The sequence below is a fragment of the Lissotriton helveticus genome, chromosome 3_1 (genome assembly GCF_964261635.1).
Source record: "Lissotriton helveticus chromosome 3_1, aLisHel1.1, whole genome shotgun sequence".
Classification (NCBI taxonomy): domain Eukaryota; kingdom Metazoa; phylum Chordata; class Amphibia; order Caudata; family Salamandridae; genus Lissotriton; species Lissotriton helveticus.
Genome location: NC_136061.1, coordinates 1159463478 through 1159487134, shown reverse-complemented (window position 1 = coordinate 1159487134; position 23657 = coordinate 1159463478). Strand labels below are relative to the sequence as shown.

Sequence of the window (23657 nt, the reverse complement as noted above, 5' to 3'; positions counted from 1 at the left end):
AAATCAACTGCGGTCAACGTCCCCTTGTCCCATCCCACAAAAAATTAACTGCGACCTCACCTACCCCCCCCCCCCCCCCCCAGTAGTTGACTAGAGGTAGTGATCTGCCCCAAGAGCCGGTGCATTACACCATTTTTCCTTGCGAGTGGAGGGACGCCAAGTCCACTGCTCAAGGACATATGCAGAAGGAGCGGGGGGCCTGAGCAGAAGTGGCCTCACTTACATTCAGGTGTGGTTCATGATTGTGATTAATCCATCCACCTAGAGTCCTGGCAACATTTGCATTTTTTTTGTATCTCAGGGCTGCTGGGCTTCTCCGGTCAGCGGCGGCTGGGGACGGGCCCTTGGAGGGGGGCAGAAGCAAGAAAAACGGCACTCACCGGCTGTTTAGAGAGGCGGCGGCTCCTCTCTGCCGAGGGCAGGGCTGCTGGGCTTCTCCGGTCAGCGGCGGCTGGGGACGGGCTTCTTCTCCTTGCCGGGCAGGAGCGCGGGGAAACCTCCCGTCCGCTTCCTGCCTCGCCCACTGTACTTCCGGTTCGCGGCTGCGGTAACCTATCGCACCGCGGCCCTGGAGTTTGGAGGCGGCCACAGCGCCTCTCAGAGGATCCCCGGGCCGGCAGCGGGGGGGGGGGGGGGGGGGGGGCTTGAGATCGACTCGCGGCGGCAATCCGGGGTAGGCTCCCGGTGAATTAAATAAATAAAAAATGTAAAAAACGGCAGACAGAGCACACTGCAGTCTTCTGGCAGGCGGCGGCGGGGATGCAAGGGCCAGCCATCACGATCCAAAATTAAAACAAAATGTAATGCGCAAACGTGATACTGTTAGCCGTAATGCCAAACAAGACATCCTCCCCAGACGAGAAAAAAAAAATGGCGGCCGCAAAGCCCGAAAAATTTTGGATTCGGGGGCGTGGTTTTGCTGTTCTGAGTGACGGATGACGTCACTGTCTAAAGAACAGCAAAAATGACGCCCCCAAATCCGAAAAAGACGGGGCTAATTCGGAGTGACGGCTCTCTCCTCCAATGGCGGGCCTCCGTTTAGGAAGCCAGCCAATGGAGGAGAGACTGGGCAGGGAGGCGGGTTCTACAGCCCTACTAAGAAGCATCAATTCTCCTCCCGGAGACTGCGCAAGCGCAGCCTTCTCGGTCCTCGACCTAAAAAGGAGCGAAGAGATGGAGTTATTTTAGAAGTTAGTTCAGCAGTTTTAGGCCCTTTTATTACTTTAGGGCCTTTGGGACGTTTCGCCTTCACTTCAGTGCTTAGGAAAGAAGATGTTTTTTTTTTCTTAGACACCATCAAATCAGGGCTAGATTTTAAAAATGAGGTTAAAGGTATTTCTTTGATGTTTGATGCAGGCACCTCAACTGGGCTTACCCCTCCCTTCGCCACTTTTTCTTTCAACCCGCGCTTTCCTCTTCTCTTAGTCAGGTAGGCCGGGACAACAGACACACTCGCCTCCCCAGGATGGCCGAGCGAGCAATCGGCCTCCGCTTCCTCTCTTAACCGCATGCGCGCTAGTGGTTTGCGCGCTGCGATTTAAAAAAACCCGTGTTACGTGACGAGCTCAGCTCGTCATCCGTGTAGCGCAGGTTACGCCCATGACGAGCTGAGCTCGTCATGAGCGTAGAAGGGGTTAACAAGAGTGCCTCACCTGCCACCGTCGCCGCTGTCCCTCTCAGTTTTCTGTCACGCACGGAGACCAAGGCGGATCCTAAAGCTGCACCGCAGGGGCCCCCGAGAAGACTGCGGAGCCTCCTGCTCCTCCTCAGCTCCAGGGCAGCCCGCGACCATCACAGACTCGGAGGCTGTTTCCGATCGAGGAAGGAGAGACACGCCCCCAGCAGAAGCATGGACGATACGGGGAAAAAGCCGGATCACAAAAGAAGAAATCAACAGAAAGGCACTAGCAGCATCGTGGCATATCTAGCATCAAAAACCGGAACGGGCGCAGAGAGAATTGTCGAAAAAACTGCTCTTCTGACCAGGTACACTTAAAAGTTACTCCGATGACGGGAGCCCGAACCCAGAGCACCGCGGCAGCTCAGCTAGCTGCCGCCATCTTTCCCCCCCTCTCAGTACTCTTGCACAATATATCTCATTTGGTATATCATATAAAGAGTCAGCTTCCAACAGTCTACTAAAATAGAAATGTTCCTTTCTTGTTTCTTTACCAGCTTTTTCTTTGGAACACAACTCTTAAATGAGAGTTAGGAGCACCCTATCCTTTCCTTGAAAAAGAGCATGGATCCAAGGTGAAAAATTGGTATTCAATAAGATATTCTATTCTAACAAAGCTTATGTTGATCCTTTTAGCCTTGAAAAGGGACCAGCCTTACAGGCATCACATGGGTGACACGTGTTGGCTAAAACACTTAACAACTTTCAAGAATCATTAGAAAATAACCTGCATAGATGTAATTTGTGGAGAATCATGCCAACTAAATAAATAAATAAATAACATCAAAACACAAACAAGTGGTCCGCATTTCATTAAGCTATACAGGAGTTTTCATTTTAAGGTGAGATACAAGAGAAAGGGATAACAGAAAACCCGACCAACAACACCACAAATCATGGAAAACGCTCTTAGATGCCCAAAGGCCCTGCTAAATGTCCAATAACGTTAGCAGACCACCTATGTCACCAGCCCCACATAACTGCTTTATTGCACCTCATCACCTGTCACACGCCCGAAGCTCATGATCAATTTGGAAGGGTTCACGTGGCGTACTCGACCAGGCTTGTCCATTGTCCTTCTGTGCATGAGAATGTGTCAGCCAGGCTGTGCGTAACACACACCTTCCCAAGGCTAAGCCAGCTTTGGTTTCTATGAGGTGTTTCTGGCAGGTAGGTTTACAGACGAGGCACTGAAGGAAAAAATACCGGCCCACGGCTGTGCCTCAGATATGTGCCCAAATTCCTGACCTCCCAATCTGACCCTGTCTTAAAAAAGTGATAAATAAGTTACAGGCGGAGACTTGACAACGAGGATTTTGAGATGGAAAAGGCACGCATGGAAAGAGTGACGAAAGAGGACCAAGGCTAGAGGGAATACATCATCTTGTTTTCTCCTCACCTTTGGGTTTTTTCTTCCTGCGAATCGAGGCTTGAACAATGTCGGAACCAAACTTCTTGCCGCGATGTCGCTTGGCGCGGACATCACAAAACCAGTCCCCGGTCAGAAACTTCAGCTGAGTGGGATCGGAAACCGTCTGACGCAGCTTCCTGTGGCGAGGCGAGAAACAGAAAACATTGGTATATCAAACAACACAGCAGCAGCTCACACAAATCACACCTCCAACACTGTCCCTTAGTCGTATCGTATCAAAACTTTTATTTGATTGTCACATGACGAAACCATAAAAAGTACATGAAAACAATTGCAATACATGTTTACATCACAATGTTATAACACAGATAAAAACTGTTAAGCATTTAGAAACATTTAGTAAAAATAATTATTAAAAATGATGTACAAGAAAGCATGGCATCGTATAAACAGTAGCTCAAATTGTGCAGCGGATTTTCAAACACGATTTAAAAAAAAAAGGGTACACACTTAGCAACGTTTTGAGAATCTAGTAACTGTAGGCCCAAGTAAGCAGGCCGACAGGGTCTCAGGCCCATTTCACGAAGAAGGGGAATGATCCAGCGCTTGCGGGGTTGGTCGTAACATCGGCAGAACAAGGTTACATGTATTGTGGACTGGGAGGATATTCCGTTGCAGGGACATTTAATCAAATCATGCGACCAGTCTGATTCATTGGGGAAAGTAACAAGGCGAAAAAAAGAATTAAATCGAAACCTATTCAAAACATATTTTTCATAGTTGGTTAAGAAAAAAGTTAAGTATGGCTGAATACCAGGGGAGGATTGGACCATAAGGATCTGCACATTGGATGGTTTGATTACTTCTTGGGAAAGACGCAAATCTCTGAGATGGGTTAAACAGAGATTTTTCAAGGCCTTCCTGGAGATGTCTGATATTGAAATAGGCTCTGAGAAGTAAGATGTGCAGTTCAGATCCTTGAGAAAATTGGAGACATATAATAACCAAGGAATTTTGCACCAATTTGCCAGGGGTAAGCAATCGGTTATTAGTGAACGGGTTAGATGGCATTGCGGTTTATTCCAAATACGGTGCCATAAAAGGATCGGCTGGCATCTGATGCTATCTGACAGGTAGTCGATGCCCAGCTCGATATGGCAACCGTATATTGGGGCACTTTGAGGAAGTGCCAAAATGTATTTTAAAAACCCGTTTTGGACCTTTTGTAAGTTATCTAGAGGAGCATAGCCCCAGACACCTGCGCCATAAGTTGCTACGCTATGGCATTTAGCGTGATAAATTTTGAGCAACTCGGCTGGGGCAGGTTTACCCAATTTTCTCGAAAAGGAAACAAGAGCTGTAGTTGCTCTCTGATAGAGCAACTTTTTGCTTATCATAGCTTGTTTCCAAGATAGTTGGTCATCTATTAAGATTCCTAGGTAAGGGTATTCCCTGGTACGTTCCAATCTAACTTGATCTATAAAAACAGGTTTTGGGTTCTTCGCCTTGGGGCCGATGTGCATAGCAAAGGTTTTATTTTTGTTTATTTTCAACCCCAAGGAAAGCATAAACTGACAGTATTTATCCAACTGTCTTTGTAACTGCACTAGTGTTCTTGCTAATATTACGGAATCATCCGCATAAAGTAGCGCGGGAATAGGGCGGTGGTTGATAGATGGAAGGTCCTGGCTCCGTGCTAACATTTCCGATTCCAGCCCATTAGTATAAAGATTAAATAAGAAAGGGGCCAGGACACAGCCCTGTCTAACTCCTTTGTTGACTGGGAAGGATGGGGATAGTTCGCCGCCGATCCCATATCTCACGGAAGCAGTGGCGTTGGAGTAAAGTTCGCGTCATAAATTTGGTGGCCGCTCTATAAAGCCCCAACTGCTAATGAGGCTTCTGCATAGCAGGCAAACATATAAACATAGCAGTGCACCCCAAACAAATAATAAAGCAGAGTCCAAAAAAGTTGTCCCAAATTCTTATTTCTTCTATGTTCAATCCCACACAATATTTTCTTATTCATGAAAATAATAACGGCCATAGCTGTGATTATAATATTAGTTATGAAAAAGAAAACATTGGTATGTTTACATTCTCATGCTCTTAAATCTACATTTCCGGCCTATTTACTTCTGTCACATAATTTAGGCCCTTACATTGTTATAGTTTTTGCAAAGCTACCAGTGGAGTAATGTTTGTGATTTTGCTGTGTGTGGTGAGTTAATCTGACTTTTTTGTTTATACAGTTATTTTCATTAGGTTTACAAATAAACTCTAGCCTATTTTGTTTGTACCGTTTTAATTTACCCTGTTTACCAGTGACATGGGAAACGCTAGATACAGTTTTCGCTCGAAACTGTCCTCACCCAACAAGGAATGGTTTTCAGAATATGTTGTTTAACTTTGAAAATGTCGAAGTGTAATCTTTTAAACAGTTGGCCCGGAAAGGGAGCTAAATCAACAAATGCTAATCTCACACTTGCATGTATAGTTGAAGATTTTTGTGGGTACCGGGTCACTTTGTGGGGTTGCACATGTCACATGCACCTGTTTTTAAGATAACAAACATGTGTCCTCAAGGTAACAGAAACCAAACCAGCTTCACCATCTGGTGTCATCTACTGGTTTAGCCATTAGCTGCCTCATCATTCGGGATTGCGTCCAAATCCATAAAAAGGTTTTGCAGCATGAGCACGGGGCCCTGAAAAAGCGGGAAGGTGGAATAATGTAGTTATTATGTAGGGTCCTACTTCAATAGAGTTTTTTTTGCCATAATGCCGAAAAGGATTGGTTCACTAATATTTGGATTATGTTTTTTGCTGCTTAACAGTTCATATATGGGTTTGTTTACGGGGCCAGGGGTGATTCTGTTACCCTACCAATGGGTATGCATGATTACAACAGGTGTACAAAAAATGCACAAACCTTGCGACTGTCCCCAGGAAGAGCCTGGTGAAATTAGAGAGGGGGAAAGCTACAAATAACTCAGAAAAAGGGAAACAATTTGGCATTGCTATGTTACTCTCCATTCTGATCTGCAGAATCGCAATGGGGAATACATATTCCGTAAAGTAAAGCAAAAAGTTTTCCCTATGGGAGGTATTGTTTCCTGCTCCTAAACCAGGACTCAAAGCGATCAACTCAATCCACAACATTCATTCATCTTGCATTTTGTTGGCTGGGAAAACATTCACCAGAAAGGAACAAAAACAGTCTATAAAAATATACAATTTATTTTAAATAAAAAACATATGAATTCCTATGTATAGTGAGTTAAAAACATGAAATACACAAATAAAAGCCACCTAATGTGGGTATGGAGAAAGTTTTTCAAAAAAGACACTGCTATCTGTCTTAGTTATGTCATTTCGGGCCCTCGTTTGACAACAATGGGGGAATAATATTCCTTTAAACCAGGTTATTTGTTGACAACACCGAATATGACTTGATGAGAATGCGTCGACGCGTTTCGGAAGCTTAAGTTGATAATGGCTTCCTTCTTCAGGACAGTCTCTATATGTTTTCTCCACAGAATTGTATCACACCTACACAACATTTATCCTGAGCTAACACAAATTTCACTTTGCAACCAATTGACAGATCACAAGTCGCTGTTTGTTTTCTTCTTTTCTTTCCTTTATTTCATACGTAGATTGTTCACAAAAACCTCCTAGCCGACACGTGTTTCGTCTGATAAGGAGTTAATCCACAGACTTCTTCAAGGCTAGAACAATATAATTTTATAGTTTTAAAAAACTTTAACATATAGTTGTTTGTTTTCAAAACCACTGTTTCCCAAGAAATCAGATTTTGAGGTGTCCCATTTGTAAGGAGTTGTGAGTTATCAGCATCAGAAAGCTGATGAAATATCACCGAAAGACAACACAAGGTGCACTAAAGACATATAGATGAGTAATAGTCACCACAAACAAAGTATAAAAATAGTGCTAATAAAGAAAATACCACCACCATAAGCTCGTTTACGTGTGCAATTCGCACCAACACAATATTGAGAGTCCAGTGTTCAAAGTCCAAAAGAATTGTCTAAATAAGCTATTTGCTCAGGCTAGAGAGAGATAGCCCCACATACAACATCATGCTCACCCAATACTCTAAGGAACGAATTAACTTTCTCGATCTAACCCTGTATGTGAAAGATAACAAACTGTGTAGTAAGCTTTTTAGAAAATCTACGTCCTGCAATGCTGTTCTACACAATGATAGTGCACACCCTAGATCTACAGTCACCGCAATCCCCTATGGAGAACTATACAGGGCCCGACGCAATTGCAGTGAGGATGGCGAGTTTCTGGAGTGTGTAACAGACATTGAAGGGAGATTCCTTAGGAGAGGATATGGACCAGAGGTCCTACGTAGAGCAAAGAACAGAGTCCTTAGATTAAATAGACAAGAGACACTGAGTGCCAAATCCCACGTGAACAAGAGAAATAAAGATAAGGTGAGACTGATTACCAACTATAACCCCTGGTCATCTAAGGTTTACCAAATACTGAATAAATACTGGTTCCTGCTGAGTTCTGATCAAACTCTAAAGGATTACATCAACTCACGACCCTCCATATCCTATCGACGTGGTATGACGATCAAAAATATGATCAGTCCCAAACTGTATTTTGAAATGTATATGATCCCTTGAAAAGCATGTGATGTATCATGGTTTTAAAATTTGCTTCATGTTGTAATCAGATGTAACAGGTTTCCGGTACAACATAGGAAAATGACATTGTCTCCGTAACGTGTTACTAATTTTGGAGCACAATTTAGTGATATTACTATATAAGGCTGACAACCGTAATACAAATGCACATAAATCCAAGAAAATGATTTAACTCGGAACAATCTGAGCACTAAGACAGATCTGGATATATACTATGACCGCTTGAGATTTACTGTTTTCGAATTATTCAGAATGATAATTGTAGCGCCAACTAGGAATGCCATATATATTCGTAAATATTTCTATGTAAGAAGATTTATTAATAGGATGTTGGTAACGAAAATTAAGGATATGACAATCTGGTGATGGGTACTCTCGGTGGGTGCTTTTCTTCTTTCTATTCTTTGCACGATGCGTATAAACACAATTATAGACTTTTAAATATCAAAGCTAACAAATACGACAAATAAGAACCCTTACGAGTAGTAGATATGATTCGTGGCAGGTTTTAGATACTAACTTGCACACTTAAAGATGGCGCGTATTTTCATTTGGGAATTACACCGCAAGCGGTTATTCCCTTTTCTATGTTGCATACCGGATGTGGGTATTTTAAGGAACTCCAACATGGCGCGGGTGCTGAACGCCAGAAACCCTTGCATGGAGGACGAGATATCGTCACAGGTGAGACTCTTCACATATATGGTTTTCTTTCGTGGCGGTGTTAATTTACCGAACACGAGTTGCGTTTCATTAATGGGTATGGGTCGTGTAATACGCAATTATATCGATAAGAGACTGTTGCTAACCTAGTGGGTTAACCCCTATATTAAACATGGTCCAGTTGCGGGTCGGAGAAAGACTGTACCCGGCTTATCGATGTGTTTGTCTCTAATGAGAACGGAAATGAGCATTTCCTAAACAACAGGATTTTGTTTGTTTAAACTACAGGAGGAAAATACCCAAACTATATAATATGGAGAGAGACTGATTTTAGATGCTATCCACGGGCCGAATTAACGTGAAATAGAGTGAGTATTTCATGTCAATAGATTGAGTTTGGCTTTTGAACGCACATATGGATAGAAGATCTAAGTTTTAAATTGTGGTTTTATTTGATAGCCAAGAGGATAACTGAACCCCCATGACGCTGTGGCAGGGGTGTTGAATAAGAGATTAAAGGTCGAACTGATCTATTCAAGGTACCCATGTTTCGCTCACAATTTTGGGTGAGCATGATGTTGTATGTGGGGCTATCTCTCTCTAGCCTGAGCAAATAGCTTATTTAGACAATTCTTTTGGACTTTGAACACTGGACTCTCAATATTGTGTTGGTGCGAATTGCACACGTAAACGAGCTTATGGTGGTGGTATTTTCTTTATTAGCACTATTTTTATACTTTGTTTGTGGTGACTATTACTCATCTATATGTCTTTAGTGCACCTTGTGTTGTCTTTCGGTGATATTTCATCAGCTTTCTGATGCTGATAACTCACAACTCCTTACAAATGGGACACCTCAAAATCTGATTTCTTGGGAAACAGTGGTTTTGAAAACAAACAACTATATGTTAAAGTTTTTTAAAACTATAAAATTATATTGTTCTAGCCTTGAAGAAGTCTGTGGATTAACTCCTTATCAGACGAAACACGTGTCGGCTAGGAGGTTTTTGTGAACAATCTACGTATGAAATAAAGGAAAGAAAAGAAGAAAACAAACAGCGACTTGTGATCTGTCAATTGGTTGCAAAGTGAAATTTGTGTTAGCTCAGGATAAATGTTGTGTTGTATATTAGGGCATTGACTGGTTCATGCCTGTTGTGTTTAGATTGGTGGCCTAAACTCTATCCTTGGAGCTTTTATATTTGTTCCTTTTGATTATTATCACTGGTACCCGGCGCAATTATAACCCAGCCATCAATTTCTTTGTTTGCTTGTATCACACCTAGTACACAAATAAAATACGGCTATTAGCTCCTGATTTTACAATTGTTATCTACACATGTTTCAATGAGATCTCATAAGGATAGTTAAATAAAATTAGCCCTTACATATCACAACTTCTACTCCAATCTATGTGTGGAACCACAATTATATCTATAAACAAGGGGCCTATTTGTATTCACAGGAGGCCTATGTGTAATAGCCAATCATTTATATTTGTACATTGCCCCCCAATGCCAACATTCTAAACATCTAAAGTCAGCTGCATATTGTTGTGCACGGCCATTTTGCCATTTTGTTTTTGAACCTATATGATGTGTTTCATTTAAAAAAAAAACATGCATGTCAAATATTAAAAAACCATACATATCAAATTTCATTAACTACCTATGTGTACCAACAATATTTACTATTGTCATCTTTCTAAGAACATTGTACTCAAATCATGAACCCTCTGGTTAGTGTTGTCCACACCCTTCTGGCAGCCATTCAAAACATTCATACACCAATCATATTGCATTATGTTGTTACTGACCAATGCAGTTATGTTGCAAAGAGAAATCTACGGAAATCGTAGTATTCCTGTAGTGGACGCCTTCTAATGTTCGCACACTACCACAAACCTATGTATAATTAGGAAGAGTACAGCATTAAGTATTAGTTAGTAGCGTACCCTAGCACAATTAGTTAAAGGGCGATTGTTTTTTACCTCCATATATAAGAGGAAGCTTCAATATCAAATCGGGTTCAGTTGTCATATTATCCTCGAATTCCTACATGGATTAGAGAATACGGGTAAATTCTTTACATCGTGCATTTAGTTATTTATTACACAGAGCTCAACTAGTTTTGGAGTTATGATAACAAAGAGTTACCTTGCACAATTCTCATGGGGCGTATATATTTTTTGTTGCCTCCAAGCGAATGCCTGTTCTGTATTGGTACTGCAAAAGATATACTTGTTTTAGAAGGAGCATCTGTCGTCATTATTGCTATATTACATGTACTTATAAAGTGGTCCTTACCAATAATTAAGAACATATGTTTCAAAACAGGGGGTCTTTTTCACGCAGCCGGGTAGTATTATGCACGTGGCTGTGTAACAAAATAAATTCGTGTCAATATACATTTGACACATATTGCAAGCAGTTTACTCGATTACAGCAGGGTGTTATCCTTATTGAGTACTACCCCCATTAATCACTCGGTATTGGCGTGTTCTAGTTCGCCTCTTTTACACCGCTAAATCCGCCCTGGTGGGTTTTACGGGTAGGATGGTTTTCTTACCTATTGGTTACACACGGCCGTCTTTCCCGGACTGCAAAACGTGGCGTCTGTACAATTACCGCTCGCGTAGTGGTTTAAAGACTCACTGAGCTCAACTTGTCGCTTTTAAAACACGTCATATCATCACGTGGTACTGAATTCTATCGTCGAGGCCAGCCGTCACTACGTGCGTTGTGTTTCCTCTTCCTTTTTTTTTAAAAGGGAGACAAAACTTTATTGTTCAATATTTTTGATGTGCACTTCGTGTGTTAGCCCTTTTAGTTACGAAGGAAATATATATATATATATATGTATATGCGCAGCTAGTATTGGCCCATTATGGCTCTTCTGCACATTTGGGCACAATGCAACATAATGATGATTTACGGTAGCCTCGAAATCTGTATTGTTTATGCTAGTTAAGGGAAACGTTTCATTTCTAACCTATAATAATAGTATCACCCACTACAGATATCGCCTATTTATGTTTTTATCTATGCCCTCCTGACTGCAAAATTTAGAAAGATCTCAAACCCTAATGTCCGAGCTATATGATATTTCTAAATAGAAGCACAAAACCCATGTAGTACATACAGATTTTTTCAGTGTATGAGCTTTAGTGCTGTATCTATTTATTCTTATAAACAGTTCTATACTACTATTCTCATCCAGTCCTCTTTGGTGTTAAGACCTCGATTAACAGTGTCTAGCGTAGAGATATACCACTGTTCTCTATTTTAACCTTTTTATGTCCAGGTTTCCTCCTCTTTTTGAAGCTGTAATTCTCTCTATCACAAACCACGAGAATTCTGTATGTTTGTGTTGCAATTTATTAAAATGTTCAACCATGGGAGCATTCTCTTTGTTTGTTTTGAGTGCGGATCTATGTTCCAAGAGGCGCAATCTTATTTCTCTGCCGGTCTCTCCTACATAAGCCAATTTGCAGGGGCACAATATCATGTATACAAGATTACTGCTCCTGCAATTGTTCAATGTTTTAGGAGTCATGGTGTAATTATTATAGGTCAGAGCTTTTCCAACAATGCAGTTTTCGCATACAGAGCAATTGCTGCACTTATGGTTTCCTACTGCTTTAGTGCCATTAATTGTAAGCTGATTGGTTTGGTTATGCTCCCTATATGTGTGAACTAAATTCTGACGGATGTTTTCATTGCGCCTAAACGCAAAGATAGGTTTCAGGAGTTTGACCTCCTTTCCATCATTTAAGATGTGCCAGCTCGAGTGAATTACATTCTTCAATTTATTACTGATATTTGAAAACTGGCTCACAAATACTAATTTAGAGTCAGTCACAGATTGTTTCTGTGAAACAGATTCTGGGTGTATCATACTGTCTCGGTTGTAAAATAGTGCCCTTTTACATGAGTTCCTAATGAGTTTTTTGGGATATCCTCTATCCTGTAGTTTGTCACTCAGTTTATTTGCATGTTTTAGGTAATGCTCCATATTGGAACAGGTCCTCCTGAGTCGAAGGAACTGTCCAAATGGGACATTGTCTCGTTGAGAGCGAGGATGATAACTGCTGTAATGCAGTAGAGTGTTTTTGTCAGTGGGTTTGGAATACAGTTCTACCTCTAACATACCATCTTTGTTCTTTATGGTGATGTCCAGGAAATTTACTGAGTTTTTATCATATATTGCTGAAAATCGGAGGTTCTCATCTCCCAAATTTAACCACTTTAGGAATTCCTCCAGGGTGTCCGTTTCGCCTTCCCAAATAAAGAAGATGTCGTCAATGAAGCGACGCATAAAAGGGCACGATTTTACAACCGAGACAGTATGATACACCCAGAATCTGTTTCACAGAAACAATCTGTGACTGACTCTAAATTAGTATTTGTGAGCCAGTTTTCAAATATCAGTAATAAATTGAAGAATGTAATTCACTCGAGCTGGCACATCTTAAATGATGGAAAGGAGGTCAAACTCCTGAAACCTATCTTTGCGTTTAGGCGCAATGAAAACATCCGTCAGAATTTAGTTCACACATATAGGGAGCATAACCAAACCAATCAGCTTACAATTAATGGCACTAAAGCAGTAGGAAACCATAAGTGCAGCAATTGCTCTGTATGCGAAAACTGCATTGTTGGAAAAGCTCTGACCTATAATAATTACACCATGACTCCTAAAACATTGAACAATTGCAGGAGCAGTAATCTTGTATACATGATATTGTGCCCCTGCAAATTGGCTTATGTAGGAGAGACCGGCAGAGAAATAAGATTGCGCCGCTTGGAACATAGATCCGCACTCAAAACAAACAAAGAGAATGCTCCCATGGTTGAACATTTTAATAAATTGCAACACAAACATACAGAATTCTCGTGGTTTGTGATAGAGAGAATTACAGCTTCAAAAAGAGGAGGAAACCTGGACATAAAAAGGAAAAATAGAGAACAGTGGTATATCTCTACGCTAGACACTGTTAATCGAGGTCTTAACACCAAAGAGGACTGGATGAGAATAGTAGTATAGAACTGTTTATAAGAATAAATAGATACAGCACTAAAGCTCATACACTGAAAAAATCTGTATGTACTACATGGGTTTTGTGCTTCTATTTAGAAATATCATATAGCTCGGACATTAGGGTTTGAGATCTTTCTAAATTTTGCAGTCAGGAGGGCATAGATAAAAACATAAATAGGCGATATCTGTAGTGGGTGATACTATTACTATAGGTTAGAAATGAAACGTTTCCCTTAACTAGCATAAACAATACAGATTTCGAGGCTACCGTAAATCATCATTATGTTGCATTGTGCCCAAATGTGCAGAACAGCCATAATGGGCCAATACTAGCCGCGCATATACATATATATATATATATATATTTCCTTCGTAACTAAAAGGGCTAACACACGAAGTGCACATCAAAAATATTGAACAATAAAGTTTTGTCTCCCTTTTCAAAAAAAAGGAAGAGGAAACACAACGCACGTAGTGATGGCTGGCCTCGACGATAGAATTCAGTACCACGTGATGATATGACGTGTTTTAAAAGCGACAAGTTGAGCTCAGTGAGTCTTTAAACCACTACGCGAGCGGTAATTGTACAGACGCCACGTTTTGCAGTCCGGGAAAGACGGCCGTGTGTAACCAATAGGTAAGAAAACCATCCTACCCGTAAAACCCACCAGGGCGGATTTAGCGGTGTAAAAGAGGCGAACTAGAACACGCCAATACCGAGTGATTAATGGGGGTAGTACTCAATAAGGATAACACCCTGCTGTAATCGAGTAAACTGCTTGCAATATGTGTCAAATGTATATTGACACGAATTTATTTTGTTACACAGCCACGTGCATAATACTACCCGGCTGCGTGAAAAAGACCCCCTGTTTTGAAACATATGTTCTTAATTATTGGTAAGGACCACTTTATAAGTACATGTAATATAGCAATAATGACGACAGATGCTCCTTCTAAAACAAGTATATCTTTTGCAGTACCAATACAGAACAGGCATTCGCTTGGAGGCAACAAAAAATATATACGCCCCATGAGAATTGTGCAAGGTAACTCTTTGTTATCATAACTCCAAAACTAGTTGAGCTCTGTGTAATAAATAACTAAACGCACGATGTAAAGAATTTACCCGTATTCTCTAATCCATGTAGGAATTCGAGGATAATATGACAACTGAACCCGATTTGATATTGAAGCTTCCTCTTATATATGGAGGTAAAAAACAATCGCCCTTTAACTAATTGTGCCAGGGTACGCTACTAACTAATACTTAATGCTGTACTCTTCCTAATTATACATAGGATTGTGGTAGTCTGCGAACATTAGAAGGCGTCCACTACAGGAATACTACGATTTCCGTAGATTTCTCCTTGCAACATAACTGCATTGGTCAGTAACAACATAATGCAATATGATTGGTGTATGAATGTTTTGAATGGCTGCCAGAAGGGTGTGGACAACACTAACCAGAGGGTTCATGATTTGAGTACAATGTTCTTAGAAAGATGACAATAGTAAATATTGTTGGTACACATAGGTAGTTAATGAAATTTGATATGTATGGTTTTTTAATATTTGACATGCATGTTTTTTTAAAATGAAACACATCATATAGGTTCAAAAACAAAATGGCAAAATGGCCGTGCACAACAATATGCAGCTGACTTTAGATGTTTAGAATGTTGGCATTGGGGGGCAATGTACAAATATAAATGATTGGCTATTACACATAGGCCTCCTGTGAATACAAATAGGCCCCTTGTTTATAGATATAATTGTGGTTCCACACATAGATTGGAGTAGAAGTTGTGATATGTAAGGGCTAATTTTATTTAACTATCCTTATGAGATCTCATTGAAACATGTGTAGATAACAATTGTAAAATCAGGAGCTAATAGCCGTATTTTATTTGTGTACTAGGTGTGATACAATTCTGTGGAGAAAACATATAGAGACTGTCCTGAAGAAGGAAGCCATTATCAACTTAAGCTTCCGAAACGCGTCGACGCATTCTCATCAAGTCATATTCGGTGTTGTCAACAAATAACCTGGTTTAAAGGAATATTATTCCCCCATTGTTGTCAAACGAGGGCCCGAAATGACATAACTAAGACAGATAGCAGTGTCTTTTTTGAAAAACTTTCTCCATACCCACATTAGGTGGCTTTTATTTGTGTATTTCATGTTTTAACTCACTATACATAGGAATTCATATGTTTTTTATTTAAAATAAATTGTATATTTTTATAAATAGACTGTTTTTGTTCCTTTCTGGTGAGTGTTTTCCCAGCCAACAAAATGCAAGATGAATGAATGTTGTGGATTGAGTTGATCGCTTTGAGTCCTGGTTTAGGAGCAGGAAACAATACCTCCCATAGGGAAAACTTTTTGCTTTACTTTACAGTATATTGATGCTCTATTTCCCTACGGGTTATCACGAACCCCTCTCTTTCACTTATACCTACCTGGTACAGCCCTGCGCTGGAGAGAAACTTCTGATCACTTTTCAGTGACTCACTATTGAATTCATATTCCTTAGACATACTATGGACCCCTTTAAAGTCTTCGGATTTACAGAAGACCAATTTAATAAAATAGTTGGCTCTACAACCAACAATACCAACAAGATTGTGGTTGTCACAGGCAATAATGACAAATGGGGCAATGTACTCAACCTCAAGAAAAAAGCAGTGAGGACTGAACTCCATGCTGAGTTCTTGATACAATATGCAAGATCAGGGGTTATATACCCATGGGACTCCAGGTTCGTAATGAACCAGGGCTCTTCACTGATAATATAACATTTTTGGAAACCTGGACACATATTGCAAACAGGTGTAGCCGGGACTGGATCCTTTTAATTATTGAGACTGCACAAGAGAGGGTAACATTAGAACGGAAAGAGATAGAAAAATTAGAACTTGCACTCCAGGAAATGTCAGCGGTAGATGATGCAAAAAAGAGGTTAGATGAATTAAATGTGGAAATGGATGGATATAAAGACTATTTGATAAACAAAAAAACTATAAAACTTAAAAAGGATGTGAATAAATACAGTGTAGAGTTAGTTTATCCTTATATAAATAAAGATTACTTCCAACAACCAAGGGAGGAAAGAAATGTTGAGAACCGACCGATATACAACAGGGGAGCTAAGAAAGGTGTCACATTTTCTGAAACGTCTGTTCAAGCAGCGAAGATGAAGGCTCCACCTCAGGGAATGGTTGTTACAATAGTGAACAGAATGGGGGAAACCATTTTTTAGAGAACCGCCAGAGGAGAGGGGGGAAACCACACCAATACAGAGGACAGTATCAGAGAAAACAATATCAGGCCCCAAGAGGTGGACACAGGACGAATTACCAATACAACCAGGCCCCTCAGGAATTTCCCAATACAAGGAGTCAACGATATCGTCAATAGTCCCCAATGATATAAATAAATTTCCTATTGTTAATCTCTCATGCTACCCCTTGACTAAAATTGAATTAGAAGTCCTGGAAAAAGGGTTTACATTTGCCCCTACGGCTAATGTTAACAAATTTAATTTAGAGAAGGACCTCAAAGCATTTTTCCGTAAAATTAGATTAAAAGAATTTTTTGAAGAGAGGGACTATAATCCAACCATTAATATTTCGGGACTCAAACAAAAATCTACCTTCACTCCAGCTATTTCTCAGGTGGGTAAAAATGTAGAAATATTTGAAAAAGTTGTAGAGTCTAAGGTGAAAAAAGATTTTAGAACACACATACCCTGATAAGAATAATATGTCTAAAGAACATAGAAAAGCTATGATAGACTTAAAGAACAACCTGCAACTCACCATCAAGCCTGCCGATAAAGGCGGAGGGGTGGTGGTTTTTAATACAGAAGATTATAACATGAAAATGTTGGATCTTCTAGAAGTCAAAGAACATTATGAGAGAGTTCCCTTTACCAAATTGGAGACTCTAAATAAAAAGGTTTTGGAAATAGTGAAAAGTGCTTTTGAGAAAAGTTGGATTTGTAAAGCAGAATTTGAATTTTTATACTGTAAAGACGCAAGGACACCAGCGATATACGGTCTCCCAAAAATACATAAGAACATGGAAAATCCCCCCATGAGACCTATAGTTAGTTGTATTGGCTCACGTCTGGAACCGCTAAGCCAATACGCTGACACCTTTCTAAAACCCCTTGTATTAAAACAAGAATCATATGTGCGAGATTCGGCACATATGATCTCCATAGTGGAAGGATTGGCGTACAACCCCAATAATCAGATTATGGTGACCCTCGATATAGAGGCGTTGTACACCAACATACCACAGAATGATACCATCGGTGTAGTGGAAGAGATACTGGGGAATGCAGACCTTAGAGGGGCAAATTCTGAGTTCATTATGCAGTGCATAACACTAGTTCTGAAAAATAATATGTTCTTATTCAGAGATGAGCTATTTCTCCAATGCAAGGGCACCAGCATGGGGGCCACCTGCGCGCCGAGCCTGGCATGTTTATACGTAGCCAGGTTCGAGGAGAAGCATGTGTTCAATGAGGTGTCGCCATTTTATGAGAATATCTCATTATGGCGTCGCTTCATTGACGACATCTTCTTTATTTGGGAAGGAGAAACGGACACCCTGGAGGAATTCCTAAAGTGGTTAAATTTGGGAGATGAGAACCTCCGATTTTCAGCAATATATGATAAAAACTCAGTAAATTTCCTGGACATCACCATAAAGAACAAAGATGGTATGTTAGAGGTAGAACTGTATTCCAAACCCACTGACAAAAACACTCTACTGCATTACAGCAGTTATCATCCTCGCTCTCAACGAGACAATGTCCCATTTGGACAGTTCCTTCGTCTCAGGAGGAACTGTTCCAATATGGAGGATTACCTAAAACATGCAAATAAACTGAGTGACAAACTACAGGATAGAGGATATCCCAAAAAACTCATTAGGAACTCATGTAAAAGGGCACTATTTTACAACCGAGACATTATGATACACCCAGAATCTGTTTCACAGAAACAATCTGTGACTGACTCTAAATTAGTATTTGTGAGCCAGTTTTCAAATATCAGTAATGAATTGAAGAATGTAATTCACTCGAGCTGGCACATCTTAACTGATGGAAAGGAGGTCAAACTCTTGAAACCTATCTTTGCGTTTAGGCGCAATGAAAACATCCGTCAGAATTTAGTTCACACATATAGGGAGCATAACCAAACCAGTCAGCTTACAATTAATGGCACTAAAGCAGTAGGAAACCATAAGTGCAGCAATTGCTCTGTATGCGAAAACTGCATTGTTGGAAAAGCTCTGACCTATAATAATTACACCATGACTCCTAAAACATTGAACAGTTGCAGGAGCAGTAATCTTGTATACATGATATTGTGCCCCTGCAAATTGGCTTATGTAGGAGAGACCGGCAGAGAAATAAGATTGCGCCTCTTGGAACATAGATCCGCACTCAAAACAAACAAAGAGAATGCTCCCATGGTTGAACATTTTAATAAATTGCAACACAAACATACAGAATTCTCGTGGTTTGTGATAGAGAGAATTACAGCTTCAAAAAGAGGAGGAAACCTGGACATAAAAAGGAAAAATAGAGAACAGTGGTATATCTCTACGCTAGACACTGTTAATCGAGGTCTTAACACCAAAGAGGACTGGATGAGAATAGTAGTATAGAACTGTTTATAAGAATAAATAGATACAGCACTAAAGCTCATACACTGAAAAAATCTGTATGTACTACATGGGTTTTGTGCTTCTATTTAGAAATATCATATAGCTCGGACATTAGGGTTTGAGATCTTTCTAAATTTTGCAGTCAGGAGGGCATAGATAAAAACATAAATAGGCGATATCTGTAGTGGGTGATATTATTACTATAGGTTAGAAATGAAACGTTTCCCTTAACTAGCATAAACAATACAGATTTCGAGGCTACCGTAAATCATCATTATGTTGCATTGTGCCCAAATGTGCAGAACAGCCATAATGGGCCAATACTAGCCGCGCATATACATATATATATATATATATATTTCCTTCGTAACTAAAAGGGCTAACACACGAAGTGCACATCAAAAATATTGAACAATAAAGTTTTGTCTCCCTTTTCAAAAAAAAGGAAGAGGAAACACAACGCACGTAGTGACGGCTGTCCTCGACGATAGAATTCAGTACCACGTGATGATATGACGTGTTTTAAAAGCGACAAGTTGAGCTCAGTGAGTCTTTAAACCACTACGCGAGCGGTAATTGTACAGACGCCACGTTTTGCAGTCCGGGAAAGACGGCCGTGTGTAACCAATAGGTAAGAAAACCATCCTACCCGTAAAACCCACCAGGGCGGATTTAGCGGTGTAAAAGAGGCGAACTAGAACACGCCAATACCGAGTGATTAATGGGGGTAGTACTCAATAAGGATAACACCCTGCTGTAATCGAGTAAACTGCTTGCAATATGTGTCAAATGTATATTGACACGAATTTATTTTGTTACACAGCCACGTGCATAATACTACCCGGCTGCGTGAAAAAGACCCCCTGTTTTGAAACATATGTTCTTAATTATTGGTAAGGACCACTTTATAAGTACATGTAATATAGCAATAATGACGACAGATGCTCCTTCTAAAACAAGTATATCTTTTGCAGTACCAATACAGAACAGGCATTCGCTTGGAGGCAACAAAAAATATATACGCCCCATGAGAATTGTGCAAGGTAACTCTTTGTTATCATAACTCCAAAACTAGTTGAGCTCTGTGTAATAAATAACTAAACGCACGATGTAAAGAATTTACCCGTATTCTCTAATCCATGTAGGAATTCGAGGATAATATGACAACTGAACCCGATTTGATATTGAAGCTTCCTCTTATATATGGAGGTAAAAAACAATCGCCCTTTAACTAATTGTGCCAGGGTACGCTACTAACTAATACTTAATGCTGTACTCTTCCTAATTATACATAGGATTGTGGTAGTCTGCGAACATTAGAAGGCGTCCACTACAGGAATACTACGATTTCCGTAGATTTCTCCTTGCAACATAACTGCATTGGTCAGTAACAACATAATGCAATATGATTGGTGTATGAATGTTTTGAATGGCTGCCAGAAGGGTGTGGACAACACTAACCAGAGGGTTCATGATTTGAGTACAATGTTCTTAGAAAGATGACAATAGTAAATATTGTTGGTACACATAGGTAGTTAATGAAATTTGATATGTATGGTTTTTTAATATTTGACATGCATGTTTTTTTAAAAATGAAACACATCATATAGGTTCAAAAACAAAATGGCAAAATGGCCGTGCACAACAATATGCAGCTGACTTTAGATGTTTAGAATGTTGGCATTGGGGGGCAATGTACAAATATAAATGATTGGCTATTACACATAGGCCTCCTGTGAATACAAATAGGCCCCTTGTTTATAGATATAATTGTGGTTCCACACATAGATTGGAGTAGAAGTTGTGATATGTAAGGGCTAATTTTATTTAACTATCCTTATGAGATCTCATTGAAACATGTGTAGATAACAATTGTAAAATCAGGAGCTAATAGCCGTATTTTATTTGTGTACTAGGTGTGATACAATTCTGTGGAGAAAACATATAGAGACTGTCCTGAAGAAGGAAGCCATTATCAACTTAAGCTTCCGAAACGCGTCGACGCATTCTCATCAAGTCATATTCGGTGTTGTCAACAAATAACCTGGTTTAAAGGAATATTATTCCCCCATTGTTGTCAAACGAGGGCCCGAAATGACATAACTAAGACAGATAGCAGTGTATTTTTTGAAAAACTTTCTCCATACCCACATTAGGTGGCTTTTATTTGTGTATTTCATGTTTTTAACTCACTATACATAGGAATTCATATGTTTTTTATTTAAAATAAATTGTATATTTTTATAAATAGACTGTTTTTGTTCCTTTCTGGTGAGTGTTTTCCCAGCCAACAAAATGCAAGATGAATGAATGTTGTGGATTGAGTTGATCGCTTTGAGTCCTGGTTTAGGAGCAGGAAACAATACCTCCCATAGGGAAAACTTTTTGCTTTACTTTACAGTATATTGGTGCTCTATTTCCCTACGGGTTATCACGAGCCCCTCTCTTTCACTTATACGAATACATATTCCACCAAGGGAAAAAGCAGACACTGAGTAACTGTATTTCCCCAAACGATACAATCTTCTGGTATTATTGCCAGTCCTGTAATGAGGGTCAAAGTCTGAACTTTTAATGTGGTTATTCGAGATAATTATGTTTTGAATTGTTGAGAAGCACGTACGTTAATTTCCTAATTTGTCTCCCAGATATGTTGTCTTCACATTTCTCAACCATTTATAAATTAGATGTCCTTTAGCATGAGTAAAATTTTAATTTTCAATAATGTACACAGTTTCTTGACCAGTAATCTAGCTTCTGATGATATACCAATCTGTGTTACGCTCGTGACCTACTGTGGTTTAATTAAACTTCCATTCAAGCTTGTATTTTTCAGTCACCTTACATATAATGGCTCCTCCTCTTGCCTGCTTTCAGTTTGTGCTCTCCTTCTCAGTGTCAGAATCATAACCGAACACTGGCTCACATGTGTAAGCAGCATGTATCTAGAGGGCAGGGAAAACAAACCCTAGGAATTTCCTTAGTTACAGGAGACCTACAATTATTACTAACCATACCTGCCATCACGACCCTCATCCTTAAAGTCATGTAGAAATTGGAGTGAATTAAAATGTGAATGACAAAAAAATACACAGGAATTCGCCCTTCCAATGACGTCAATCACGTTTTTGGGCTATTAGGCTACAGTATGCGAAGCCTTGCACTTCGGAATACAATTTGGAACCAAAACCAGAAAGCCCCACAAAGCACTTCTTGTCATTACACTTATCATAAGAGGCACATACTGCTATTTTCCCAGCTATTGGACCGCCCACACAGTGCGAAAGAGTCTGGTCCAAATTCAATAAACTATGTAATTGCACAGACTTCGATTTAATTACTTGGGCGTTTGTCTTACAATTTATTATAAGAACTTTATAAATTACTCTTGCTTACAAAAGGGCTGTTGCATAAAGAATCGCGTGTGTCCATGACCCATGCAAGTGTCTGTACCATGTGAAAACTACTGGTACAGCAGTAACTGTCTCAGTGCAACAAAGATAACAGCACTGAACAACCTTGAGAACTTGGAGATCCAGCAAACGCATATGAGAACCTTGAGCCCCTCCCAGAGAGGACAAGGTCTCTTCAAAACTGCAGACCGCGAGATCAATAACTTTGTAAGTTAACTAAACCCTGGAAATAAGGACAAGAACCATGGAGGCGCTGAAAACGGGACAAGAACCTTTGAGAACTTGCAACTAATGCCAAGAACTTTGAATATTTTAAAGAAACCACAAAATAGGTTAACAACTTTGATGGACCATGAGGCCTTTTTTTAATAGGAAAAGGAACCCTGGAGACCCTGTAAATAAGGACTCAACAGAACAAAAGAAACCTGGCACTACCAAGGAGGTATGTTCAATTAGCACAGTTGTGAGTTCAAGGCAATACTATGAGAATAGATGTGGCAGGACAAAGTCTGAATTTAGGTCTACTTGAATTCCACATTCGGATTGTCCATTTCATAGTTTGTATATTTGTTGTCACTTTCGTGTGCTGTCATCAGGCGGTTGGTTACCACTCCCACACTTTTGCTCACAGACCTTGTTCTTGTGTAAACATTTCTGGAGAACTGGTTGCTCCTCCAAAAAAAGGAAAAGATCTCTGGACAAGCTGGAGACCCAGCAAACAAGGACAACACAAAAAGGACAAGACCTCTGGAAAAACCTGGTAAAGTTGCTAACAAGCCAATGAAGCCTGCAGAAATGAGAGAAACTAAAAATTTGGACAGATGTCTGAAAGCTGCGAGACATCGCACATAAGGACAAGATCACAAGTCCCTGCAGATAAGGAGAGAAAACTGGAAAACAAAGATATTAAAAAATGACGAGATAGCCAAAGAATATGAAAACTTGGAAAGAAGAACAAAGCTTCTCTAGTACCAGGGGAATTTGCAAACGAGGAGCAGAGTCCCAGAAAAACATGAAAGTAAGAGCAATAACCTAACATATTAAAGGCCCAGCAAATTAGCTTGTTACCCCAAAACAGTTTCCAGGATGCCTGTTTCCGGTACAGGGAAGACCTGGAT

The 23657-nt window shown here is 40.0% G+C and overlaps 1 protein-coding gene across 6 annotated transcripts in view; it reads right to left on the bottom strand.

Moving 5' to 3' along the window:
• Positions 1–23657, bottom strand: part of SYTL1 (synaptotagmin like 1) — a 452201-nt gene that overhangs the window by 204876 nt on the left and 223668 nt on the right. For 5 of the 6 annotated variants that reach the window (XM_078681778.1, XM_078681781.1, XM_078681779.1 and 2 more), the window contains one exon: positions 3078–3226. The exons of the other annotated variant lie outside the window; for it this stretch is intronic. In XM_078681778.1, the coding sequence (XP_078537904.1) occupies positions 3078–3226 (149 nt within the window). The remainder of the gene's footprint in view (positions 1–3077; positions 3227–23657) is intronic. 6 annotated transcript variants of the gene reach the window in all.